The sequence below is a fragment of the Nomascus leucogenys genome, chromosome 17 (assembly GCF_006542625.1).
Source record: "Nomascus leucogenys isolate Asia chromosome 17, Asia_NLE_v1, whole genome shotgun sequence".
Lineage (NCBI taxonomy): Eukaryota > Metazoa > Chordata > Mammalia > Primates > Hylobatidae > Nomascus > Nomascus leucogenys.
Window position 1 is genome coordinate 76,186,351 of NC_044397.1, and position 12,937 is coordinate 76,199,287.

The window sequence follows — 12,937 nt, forward strand, 5'->3', positions numbered from 1 at the left end:
CTGTCAGCTCCCTGAAGACAGTGGGATACCATTTCTGATTTATAAATTGAAAATAAAACTCACATTTTTGTCAAAGTTAATCATCTTCACCCTCTCATCAACGTGCTATTGTTGAGTATGAATGACTGTGATGAACTTGGGCCCAGAGACTTAGGCCCCAGGCAAGTTTACAATTTGGAAGCATTTGGACCCAAGAAGCCTCTGTGTGTTGTTTCTCATGGTTACTGATTATTGTGCCCAAGCTTTATGCAAATTGTTTTAAATAACATCATTACCAAGAAAAAAAGTGTTACATCTAAAGCACCATTCAGAAATTTGAATCAAGTACAGGTCAGTCCACCTGAAGCTGCTAGACACTGGCACAGCAGGGCTGGCTGTTCCTGGCTGCTGTCTTTCCTGACCAGTCAGTGCCCAAACCTGACTAGCCAGTGCCCTTGCTGTACCAGTTGTTAAATATTCTGAATATTACACAGAACTGGCCCCACTGGTTGTACATACAGGCAGATATCAATGGGGAGCCTGCTGGGGCTCATCTGTTTCTATCGTGGTCTGCACTCTCCCATTACAGTGGTGGATCATTCCAGAAGTTAGCTAACCTCTCTAGCTCTTAGCATCCTCTCCTCCAAACTGGGGATATGAATAATCCTCACCTAATTCTCTCCTGAGATTTAGATGGATGTTAAAACCAGATATTAGATAGGAAAACTTATTAAAATTTAAAAAATAATTTTGAAGAAATACATAGTATTTGTATACCATTTAGAAAATGCCAAAAAGTAGAATGAAAACATGTATTTTCTCACCACCTAAAGACGGTAACTGTTAACATTTTTATTTTGTTTCTTTTCCTTATCATTACTAAAAGGTTGACAACTCAGCATCAGTTGCTGAGCACCACAAAAATGAAATAAAACAAGGCTATTGCCCTTCCAGTTTGGTGGGGATATAAATGGCTAAATAAATGTTATTACTGTCTTGTGTAGAAGGCCCAATAAAAGAATAGTGGCAAGTGTTATCATAAAATACAATTACAGTTCTGGTTCCCAGACAGGACAAATATTTTAGTACTTAAGAGATACATTTGTACCTAGAGCATCTCCTGAGGCTACTGACTCAATTTCATTCTAAGGGAAGACAACATTATATTACTGCCATAAAATTTTAGTTACATGTAAAAAAACTCCATACTGTAACCATAAACAACATTTGGATCTGCCTTACTCCCTAAGTCATTATACTCATTCCACATCTGCCTTGCCCTTTTGGCTTGCCAGAAGTCTTGTAGATACACAGTCTGTTTGTATGTTGGTTTCAAACAATCAGGTTTCTTTGAACTGATGGATAAGGATTTTCCTTGGACATAAAAATCCAGTGTTGGAACAGTCACTTTGTAAATGGCCTGAGACACATACAGTGTTCGCTTTCCACAGAGGTTTTCGTTCTTATTTTCCTCTCAAAAAATAATTGCTATTACAGCATATTATTCTCATTGTATTACCCTAGGATGGTACTATCCTTCCGGATTATTGGCTTTTGTACGTTCATCTTCCCAGCCATGCTGAGCTCTCTGAAGGCACCGGCTTTGTCTTATTCCTCATTCTATCCTCAGCCTCCCAGCAAAGGAGATACTGAAATGTCTCAGTAAGCCCTTACAAATTCTAGTTTAGCAGTTCCTAAGCTCGGGTCTTCACCACGCAATACCTGGTAACATGCTAAATAAAATCTCTAGGCTCTATTCTGAAGGTTCCAAATCCGATTTTCTGGGGGTGGGGCTAGGATCCTATATTTTTAAAGAGCTCTCTGTAAAATGAAGACAATAATTCATTTCTACCTCACCAGGTAGTTATGGAAGTAAATGAGTTATTTATGTAGAGTGCTTGGATCACTGCCTGGCCCTCACTAAGCACTACATAAGTGCCAGTTATTATTATATTATTGCTGTTACATGATCAGCCAATCATAAATAGGTGTTTTGAAGCACTGTCTATTGGTTTTCTCAAAGTTGAGTGTGCATTAAAATCATCTGGTAAGCTTACAAATGCAGATGCCACAGCTTTGCTGCGCAGAGATTCTGATTTCATAAGGCTCGTACCTAGCCAGGGACCTGCATTCCTGTATTTCCCAGGAAATGGAGATTGGTGGATATTCTGTAAACCAGTGGGTATCTCATTCACATCCCTGATCCTGAGGAAAATAACCTTGTCTCTCAGGCTAGGGCTAAGATGCAGCTCATAGAGAGAAAGACAACTTTGGGGGGCATTTGATAATATGCCAGCCAATCACTGGGGAGTCTCCTGTTTCCTACTGCGTCTGTATCAGGGGCCATACTGCCTGTCTGGGTTTGGCTCCCATGAGAGGAGGAAACTGCAACCATTCCTGCAGGCTGCCTGAGTAAGCTCCAGGACGCTGCTCCAGCAGAACTGGGCTGGCTCCACCTCCTCGCACCCCCTGCAGCCAGACCTCTCCTCCCCCTCACCCATTCCGCACTAAGGCACTGCCTAACCAACTCCTGCCAGCTCCAGGAGCTGCTGAAGACACGGCCTGGAATCCTTCATACCTCTGTAGCTGAAGTTCAAGGGAACCACAGGTTGCTTGGGAAGACACAGGTGCACAACCGTGGCAAGCCTGAGAAGATTCCATGCCTGGGCAGGATCCCTGAGAGCCCTTACACCACATGTATGTGCCATGGACCCAGCCCAAACGCATTTGTGCTTCTGACCTCTGAAACTACCCCGCAGTGCACTTGAGATCTAAAGTGCAAGCTTTCCAAAAGTGAAATGACAAAGCACTTGTCTTCTCTCATGAATGGCATTCCTTCCTGGATTTCCAGTTGTGATTATGCAAATTATACACCTAAGTGTAACCAATACTTGAATCTCCTGGAACCTGATCAAGCCTGGATCCATCCATTAACAAAGACATTACATAGTTAAGAGACATTCATTTACCTAGAGACAATAGTGTCCTTGCTTTTACTAAAAAGTATTGCTTTTTATAGAAAATTAAGCATAGCCTACGTTATAATAAAGTAGAACTTACATTTCTAAAAACCACTTTCCGGCCAGGCATGGTAGCTCACACCTGTAATTCCGGCAGTTTGGGAGGCCGAGGGGGGTGGATCACCTGAGGTCAGGAGTTTGAGACCAGCCTGACTAACATGGTGAAACCCTGTCACTACTAAAAATACAAAAATTAGCTAGGTGTGGTGGTGCACGCCTGTAATCCCAGCTATTCAGGAGGCTTGAGGCAGGAGAATTGCTTGAACCTGGGAGGCAGAGATTGCAGTGAGGAAAAAAAAAACCCCACTTTCCTTCAAACTCCTGATTTTTTTCTTCTTGTACTTTCTAAAATCAAAGTACATTTACTTTCTCCCCTCCAAAAATAGCTGCATATAGACAGGCCTGTCTTCAAAATTTGAGAAGCCCAGGGTTAGAGTGTGAAAGGTCACTCACTGGCTCCTGCATTATGAGGGGTCTTCTGGGGGCCTCCCAGTGGAAACTCCAGCCTACATCTCCAGATTCTTTTTTGCTATTTATTTCAAGTCACTGTATAAGCTAGGGTGTATGATACTGTTAAAGAATAAGTTAATAAAGCTCACCCTAAATATGCAGACAGAAGATGTGGGGGTTTCTAAATCCCTCCTTGCATGTGTCCCCAGGCTTCTCCTCCTTGAGTGCCTGCTCACCTTCCTCTAGGTGATACCACTCACCCCTCAAACTAGCACAGGTTTCCCCTCTTCTAGACGCCTTCCTTACACTCTCAGGCCAGGTGCTGCTCCTCAGGACTAACACAGCTCCACCCCTCAGCGCTCATCTCCTGGAATTATCATTGACTCACCTCCCTGCAAAGCCAAGGTCCCTGCTCACCCACGAAGTCACCACTGACTACCCTGCCAACGATCTCATCTTTCTCTAAATTCAGAACTTGCCTCTATCACTTGCCTATATTAAGTGCTAAATGAGGCAATTACTGTGAAACATGGAATTATTAAAAATCATTTGTCACCCTGTGTGGTGGCTCATACCTGCAATCCTAGCACTTTGGGAGGCCAAGGTGGGAGGATCGCTTGAGACCAGGAGTTCAATACTAGCCTGGCAACATGGCAAAACTCCCTCTTTATAAAAAATACAAAAATTAGCTGGGCATTGCGACAAGGGCCTGTTAGTCCCAGTTATTAGGGAAGCTGAGGTGGGCAGATCACTTGAGCCCTGGAGGTCAAGGCTGCATTGAACGGAGATTATGCCACTGCACTCCAGCCTGGGCAACAGATTAAGATCCCATCTCAAAAAAAATCATTTGTTTTTGCAGTGTTCTCTATTACTGCTTTATATTATTATCTAACCTTTCAATGCATTGCCCTTCCCACGAGACTGTCATTGTCTTGAGGTGAGGATCTGTATCTTTCCTTTAATTTTCCACATTGTTGCAGAGTATGTCCTCAAAACTTACGTTTTCTCAATACCTTGGATTGGGGAAGGGCCCTTATGTTTTAGCAAGATGGTTTACATAAATAAACAATAATTAATAATTAACAACTCCTCCTTGTGTATTCTCATTCTCAGCAGGCGCTGATCCCAAAGGAGCCATTGATTAAATGCTCCATTCCCTATAGATAATAAATAATAATGCTTCCCCAACTGAGCAAGGCCTGAACATTTTTGGGCCTAAAGACTTTGAAGATCACAGCAAGTCCAGGCGTAAAGCAGGAGGGCCCTGCAAGGAGCGTTTACCTTAGGATCTGTGAAGGTTATTATGTATGTGCACACGAGCAGAGCCTACCCCAGGGGCTCTATTACTGTAGGAGAGTTAATGGGACTGAATCACCAAAATGTGGCAGAGACACTTTCATGTTGGCAGAACCAGTTCTGTGATTTCTTCATGTTCTAGCCCACAGCAGGATGGAGTAAATACTCCCTTCAGACACCTAAAAGGGGGTGGTGCCTCTCCTCAGCTACTAGTCCAACGACGTCAAAACCCAAGCAGCAACCCTCAGACTGGGTTCACCTACCCTCTTCTGATGGCCTTCTGCAGGAAACCTTGTGCTCCCCCAAACTTCCTGTAGAATGCTGGCGGACTCCGTGCTGCCCAAACTTCCCGCAGGGTGGCACCTGGAAGAGCAAGTGACTTAAAAACGAGGAAGGCCAGGCGCGCTCCCACTGCTCAGAAGCGGCTGGTGTACTCGTCTAAAATAAAAAGGTCTCTGTCTGCAAATCCCGTTTGCTAGCCCGGTAATCCTCCCCCGCCCCCGGCCTAGCGTGTCCGACCCGTACAGCTGTTTTTAATCCCTACTTTTCTCACTTGGCATCCCGGGCTCGGGCTGACCAGACGCGGAGCCACTTAGTGTTTCCTCCTCCCCCTGCCGGGGTCTGTCCTCCCTCCGCCGTCTCCTCTTTCTCCGCCTGCGTCCCCGCGGGCAGAGTGTGGGAAGAACGAATTTCCGCCCGGTTTGCTCTCCGCTCGCCGACTTGGGTCCCTTCCGGACGCAGCCCGCGTGCTCCCCGAGCTATTGCACTGGAGCCGCCCTCCCCGTCCGGGACCGCGAGCGAGAAGGTGCCGTCTGCGGGGGCCGAGCCGCCGGGGCTCTGCTGCCAAGCCGCGCCCCGAGAAGCTCTTGGAACCGCTCCCGCCTGCAGCTGGGGAATCCACTTGGCTGGGAGAATCCGCGCCAGGGAATCCAGCTCTCCGGACTCAGCTGCAAACAAAAAGCGCCGGGTCTTGCTCCCTCCCCCACCCCCCCGACGCGCACCCGGTGAAACAGTTTTATACAGAAATGCAACAAGTAGCACCCGGGGTCTGCAGAGCGCCCCGCGCCGCCTGACTTGGCCGGGCGAAGCCCGCCTGCAGAGACCCGGGCCGGCCGCCGGACAAAGGACGGAGGAGGGGCTGGACGGCGCTGCGAAGTCCGAAAGAGGCCATTTAGCGACTCTGGCCAGGCCAAGGGGAATGCAGAGGAGACACAGAGCCGGCGGGCCAAGAGGACGATCCGGCCGCAACACGCAGGGCGGACGGCGATGGAGGCTGCCCGCGCCGTGCGCCTCCTGCTCGTGGTGTGCGGCTGCCTCGCGCTCCCGCCGCTGGCCGAGCCCGTGTGCCCGGAGCGCTGCGATTGCCAGCATCCCCAGCATCTCCTGTGCACCAACAGGGGGCTCCGCGTCGTGCCCAAGACCAGCTCGCTGCCGAGCCCCCACGACGTGCTCACCTACAGCCTCGGCGGCAACTTCATAACCAACATCACGGCCTTCGACTTCCACCGTCTGGGGCAGCTCAGACGGCTGGACCTGCAGTACAACCAGATCCGCTCTCTGCACCCCAAGACCTTCGAGAAGCTCTCGCGGCTGGAAGAGCTGTACCTGGGGAACAACCTCTTGCAGGGGCTCGCCCCGGGCACGCTGGCCCCGCTGCGCAAGCTGCGCATCCTCTACGCCAACGGGAACGACATCGGCCGCCTAAGCCGCGGCTCCTTCGAGGGCCTGGAGAGTCTAGTCAAGCTGCGGCTGGACGGGAACGCCCTGGGGGCGCTGCCGGACGCGGTTTTCGCCCCCTTGAGCAACCTGCTCTACCTACATCTGGAGTCCAACCGGATCCGCTTTCTGGGCAAGAACGCCTTCGCCCAGCTAGGCAAGCTGCGCTTCCTCAACCTCTCTGCCAACGAGCTACAGCCCTCCCTGCGCCACGCGGCCACCTTCGCACCGCTGCGCTCCCTCTCCTCTCTCATCCTCTCGGCCAACAGCCTGCAGCACCTCGGGCCGCGCGTCTTCCAGCACCTGCCACGTCTCGGCCTGCTCTCGCTCAGGGGCAACCAGCTCACGCATCTCGCGCCTGAGGCCTTTTGGGGCTTGGAGGCCTTGCGCGAGCTGCGCCTGGAGGGTAATCGGCTGAGCCAGCTGCCAACTGCGCTGCTGGAGCCTCTGCACAGCCTGGAGGCGCTGGACCTGAGCGGCAATGAGCTGTCCGCCCTGCACCCGGCCACCTTCGGCCACCTGGGCCGGCTGCGCGAGCTCAGCCTGCGCAACAACGCGCTCAGCGCCCTATCCGGGGACATCTTCGCCGCTAGCCCAGCCCTTTATCGGCTGGATCTAGATGGCAACGGCTGGACCTGCGACTGCCGGCTGCGAGGCCTGAAGCGCTGGATGGGCGACTGGCACTCGCAGGGCCGGCTCCTAACTGTCTTCGTGCAGTGTCGCCACCCCCCGGCCCTGCGAGGCAAATACCTGGATTACCTGGATGACCAGCAGCTGCAAAATGGATCCTGCGCGGATCCCTCGCCCTCAGCTTCCCTGACCGCTGACCGCAGGCGGCGGCCCCTACCCACGGCCTCAGGGGAGGAGATGACGCCACCTGCAGGTCTCGCGGAGGAGCTGCCGCCGCAGCCGCAGCTCCAGCAGCAGGGGCGATTTCTAGCTGGGGTGGCCTGGGATGGGGCCGCCAGGGAGCTGGTAGGCAACCGCAGCGCCCTAAGGCTGAGTCGGCGAGGCCCGGGCCTCCAGCAGCCCAGCCCCTCCGTCGCTGCCGCCGCGGGCCCGGCTCCACAGTCCCTAGACCTGCACGAGAAGCCCCAGCGGGGCCGTCCGACTCGGGCAGATTCCGCCCACGCGGAGCCCACCCCAACGGCCTCTCCTGGCTCTGCGCCGTCGCCTGCCGGCGACTCCTGGCAGCGCGCGACGAAGCATCGCCTGGGCACGGAGCACCAGGAGCGTGCCGCCCAGTCCGACGGTGGGGCCGGGCTGCCGCCGCTGGTGTCCGACCCATGCGACTTCAACAAGTTCATCCTGTGCAACCTGACGGTGGAGGCGGTGGGCGCAGACAGCGCCTCGGTGCGCTGGGCCGTGCGCGAGCACCGCAGTCCCCGGCCGCTGGGCGGCGCGCGCTTCCGCCTGCTCTTTGACCGCTTTGGCCAGCAGCCCAAGTTCCACCGCTTCGTCTACCTGCCCGAGCGCAGCGACTCGGCCACGTTGCGCGAGCTGCGCGGGGACACCCCCTACCTGGTGTGCGTGGAGGGCGTGCTTGGGGGCCGCGTCTGCCCTGTGGCTCCCCGGGACCACTGCGCGGGGCTGGTCACCCTGCCGGAGGCCGGGAGCCGGGGCGGCGTCGACTACCAGCTGCTGACCTTGGCCCTGCTGACGGTCAACGCGTTGCTGGTGCTCCTGGCCTTGGCGGCCTGGGCGTCTCGCTGGCTGCGGAGGAAACTGCGGGCTAGGCGGAAGGGCGGGGCCCCGGTCCACGTTCGGCACATGTACTCCACCCGACGGCCCCTGCGCTCCATGGGCACCGGCGTGTCAGCCGACTTCTCGGGATTCCAGTCGCACCGGCCACGCACCACCGTGTGCGCGCTCAGCGAGGCGGACCTCATCGAATTCCCCTGCGACCGCTTCATGGACAGTGCGGGCGGCGGCGCGGGCGGCAGCCTGAGACGGGAGGACCATCTCCTGCAGCGATTTGCCGACTAGGTCCAGGGCATGTAGAGACCATCTCATTGCCCCTAAGGAGCCGCCTCTTCGTGAGGCCCCCCAGCCCACCTCAGGGGAAGTGCCCTTTTGTGCACTTGCCAGTGGGGACAGAGGGCCAATTCGGGCACCATCCCCCAATTCCCAGTACTCAAGAAGTAAATGGATGGTACTTGGTGGTCAGAGCCAGAGTAGGGGACAAATGGATGGTGGGATGCTGAGGTCGGAGGCTTCGCTTGGAGGCTTTGACACAGCTATGCAAATGGCTTTTGTAGCATTGCAATGCAGAAGCCAGGCTTTGGGGGTAGAAAGGGGGTGCTTGTGCCCCCAACATGGCCAGAAATATTTGGGTGCATGCTTTTTATTTGCTCAGTGTCAAACGGAGAAGTTTTGTTTCTATTTAAGGAAAAAGGAACTTATTACCATTACAAAGGAGGCTTGGCCAGGGACTCCACTGGTTTGGTGATCTCTGCCAAGAAGGGGGATGTAAACAGGTGGTAAAGTTTAACACACCCGCCAAGGAACTCGTTTATGTTGGCTGATAGAGCTTTCAGGATACCTTAAAGTTTAAATAATAAGAGACGCAATTTTTTTTTTTTCAAAAATGTGAAAAGCTCTGACATTTAACGAACTGACCGATAGACTCAAGGACTGTTTTAGTTGGACTGGGCCATTCTATTATGTTCCTTTTAATATTAACAGTACAAGAGCGCTTGCTGACTTCGAGGATAACTAAGATTACATACTTTCTCAGGAGAAGGCTGCATGCAAGACTTCTCTGTCAGGGTTGCTCCTGTGGCTTTTTTAATTTTATTTTTTTAAACCTATATATGGAAAAGGAAATTTCAATGCCAGATATGATAAAAGAATGTGATGTATATGTAGCTGATGACCCACTGGGGAACACCAGCGTTCCAGTTCACTTACCACATCTGTGACAGTGTGTTTAGATTGGAATAAATGTGATGTGGTACTTCTCATGTTTTTATCAGTGACATGGATGACTGTGCCCTAATTCTCTTGAGTTGCAGTTAAGCCATGAAGGTAATTTCCTAATAGGGAAGCAAAAGGTGATTGTCAATTGATAGTTTAATGTTTGACCACATTAGTGTCTCTATGCGAAATAGTAGAGGGGAAGAAATTACAGAAAACAAATGTGAAAAAAAATACACCAGTGGGTATCTTTTCTACTAAAACCAGAAGATTGTTATGAGTACTTAAACCTCACTGTGAAATAATGATATATTTTGCAATTAATCCCTACCCAACTGAGTGTCTTACTGTGTTATTAAATCTTATCTTTTAGTTAATACTTGCAGTATTTCTTTTAAATGTTTTTGTTTTAAACTTAGGGGTAGGATCCTTTATTTGTTCAGTTGTTTCCAACTATTTGGGATACTTTCATTCCCTGCTATTTATGAAGTACATGTTTATCACTAAGTGTGGTGGTTTAGTTTACATTAATAATTTTATGTGTGGTCTAAAAATGCAGTCACTAAGAGAATGTACACTGTGGTTATGTTCACAGTGGTTATGGATTTATTCGCAGTGGAGTACCATGGAGGTCACTGCAATGGTGCTAAGGCTGACAGTGGAATCTTCTGTTTAGGGCCTTAAGCCCCTGAGGGTCCTGGTGACTCAGGGAATCCATCACAGTCCCGGGTCTTTCACCCCAGTTCACTCCTTTTATGTTTGGCCTAGGTTGACCCATGCCTGCCCTCTTCTCAACAGCTGAGTAGGGAACCAGCCATCTGAATGAGCTGATCGTTGTTTATGTTCAAATGAGTAAATGTCCAGACCACTTAAACTACAGCTGCTTTTCTGGCAGTCTTGTCTGCGGGGCCAAAACTTAATAAACCACAGGAAATAGACTGTCATTCTTAGTTTGCTGCCAGGGCTTATTTTAGATTCAGAGCATACTGGTACATGGGAGCGGTAGTGTTGTTTGCTCTTATTTTCAACCAGTGAGCTATCTGGCACCTTTTGTGCCCCTGGCTTTTTTCAATCATAGCACTATTGCATCTCTTAGCTATTTCTTTTGCCCAGCAGGGTAATATTGAGTCCCATTGCAAGTATGGACAAGGCCTCTGGTTCTCCTCACCACCCACCTTTTCAGCCATAGAACATCACTGAAAATACCTAATGCCTGGATCTGTGTTCTACTTTAGTTTCACTGGGAAGTCTTTCAGTGGGAGATGAATAAATGTTATACATTGTTATGTTCAGTTATGTCAATAAACCCACTTACTAATAGAGATAATTTGTTGGAGTTTCCAAATATTTTATACACTTTCATAATGACACAATGCAGTTTCCATTTATGGAAATGAAACAAGCTTGATGCCTTTCTGTCCTTTATAATGTTTTTTATTTCCGTTTTCATAGGTGAGTATGGACTTGATTTTTAAGAAACGGATGTGTGATGTTATGCACAAAGAAACAAAGAAATGGCTCTAAAAGCGGATGGTCAGCCACAGCATGAAAGTGCTGTTGGACACTAGTGACATCAAGGTGCAGGTGATCGGGTCTCAGCAGGCATTGCCTGTTTAAAGGAAACTGATGAAAAGTCAAGCCCTTTGGCTCTCATCGTGAAAAATATGAAGGAATTATCTTGAGCTGGAAGTAATTTTTTATTTTTCCCACTACACAGCTTATGAAAAGATAACATTCCTAAGGAAAAAAGAATAAACTTGGTAGGAGTTAGGAGTATTCAGTGAAAGAGCCACTGGCCAGTCTGCAATGTTGTGGGAACTTCAGGTCAACCAATGGGATTACTGCTTCCATAATGCAGGGGATTTTGCAGGGCTACCAGGTAATAAGCAATTAGCATGTGATCAGAACACCTTCACTAAATTGTCACACACCTGATTTTCACCAAAAGTACAGCAACATATATTAAACCATTAAAAGAGACAACTGGATTGCCTGTTATTTTTGTGTAACCACTCCCTCCTGTTCTTATAAGACTGGAAGGTAAATGGTGATGAAGCATATTAGTGCTAGAAGTTTATTCCAAATTCCAGACCATGGCCTAGTATCAATATTGTCACCATCCTCAGAGAGTATAGCATCATGAAAGTTGGGAATGATGGTAAGGAAGTGATGAAGTCACTTAGTCATTACAGGGTTGCACTCATTCTTTTTACCTGATCTCTACCTCAGCTTCCTCATCAGTTAAAATGAGCAGCCTAAGAATCCTGATTGCATGGTGCTGTTGTGAGGCATAAATGGGTAAGTAGCATTCAGCAACACCAGCTACACCACAGATGTTCAGTAAATATGAGATGGAGCAGTGGTAGTAGTATTCTTTACACAGGGCAACAAATTGTTTGATTAAGAAGTTTCAGGGACAAGGCATTTCTGCTTAAGCCATAACCAATCAGAGGATTCAGATAATGGAATTATGGTAACCCTTCTCCTCTTTTTCTAGTTAATTGAAACATTTGTGTAATTCTTTTGAAAAGTGTCTGTGCATGTCCTTTGCCCACTTTTCAATGGGGTTGTTTGTTTTTCTCTTGTAAATTTAAGTTCCTTACAGATGCTTTGTCAGATGCACAGTTTGCAAATATTTTCTCCCATTCAATGGTAAGTTGTCTGTTGACTCTGTTGATAGTTTCTTTTGCTGTACAGCAGCTCTTAAGTTTAATTAGATCCCACTTGTCAATTTTTGCTTTTGTTGCCGTTGCTTTTGGTGTCTGTCATGAAATCTTTGCCCACGCCTATGTATGGGATGGTATTGCTTAGGTTATCTTCCAGCATTTTATAGTTTTGGGTTTTACATCTCAGTCTTCAATCCATCTTGAGTAGATTTTTATGTATGGCATAAGGAAGGGGACCAGTTTCAATCTTCTGCGTATGGCTAGCTGGTTATCCCAGCACCATTTATTGAGTAGGGAGTCTTTCCCGCCTTGCTTGTTTTTGTCAGCTTTGTCAAAGATCAGATAGTTGTAGATGTGCAGCCTTATTTCTTAGCTCTCTATTCTGTTCCATTAGTCTATGTGCCCATTTTTGTACCAGTGCCATGCTGTTTTGGTTACTGTAGCCTTGTATAGTGCAAAGTCGGGTAACGTGATGCCTCCAGCTTGGTTCTTTTTGCTTAGGATTGCCTTGGCAATTTGCCTTCCCCTTAACTTGTAGATAGTATTTTCAAGTGTCCCTTTACTTAGTTTACTTAAAACAATACCTTGCATGCACAAATACTTTTTTTCCTATGGATTTCAAGTCACTTCATCCTTTTCAGTCATGTGGCAAATAGTATTCTTTTCATTTTGCATGGGGAGACTGAGGTATTTGGAGATTATGCTTAACTATTTTAATTACTGAAATAATTAGGAAAGAACATATAGTTTCCTGATACCTACTTGCTTTATCTTAGGGCAGAGTACCTAAATATTCCATTACAACTGTTGGAAAGATTTTTAAGTTACAGGTGGTGAGATTTCTAATTGACACAGAACTGTGAGTGGCTTTATAATTTGGCTGTGAAATGGTAT

The 12,937-nt window shown here is 48.7% G+C and overlaps 2 protein-coding genes across 2 annotated transcripts in view; both read left to right on the top strand.

Moving 5' to 3' along the window:
* CPVL (carboxypeptidase vitellogenic like) overlaps positions 1-12,937 on the top strand; it is a 273,787-nt gene that overhangs the window by 243,540 nt on the left and 17,310 nt on the right. The window lies entirely within an intron of this gene.
* On the top strand, positions 5,707-10,704 carry TRIL (TLR4 interactor with leucine rich repeats). Its single transcript, XM_003270467.3, has one exon. The coding sequence runs from the start codon at positions 6,012-6,014 to the stop codon at positions 8,445-8,447; it is 2,436 nt and encodes an 811-aa protein (XP_003270515.1). The 5' UTR covers positions 5,707-6,011; the 3' UTR covers positions 8,448-10,704.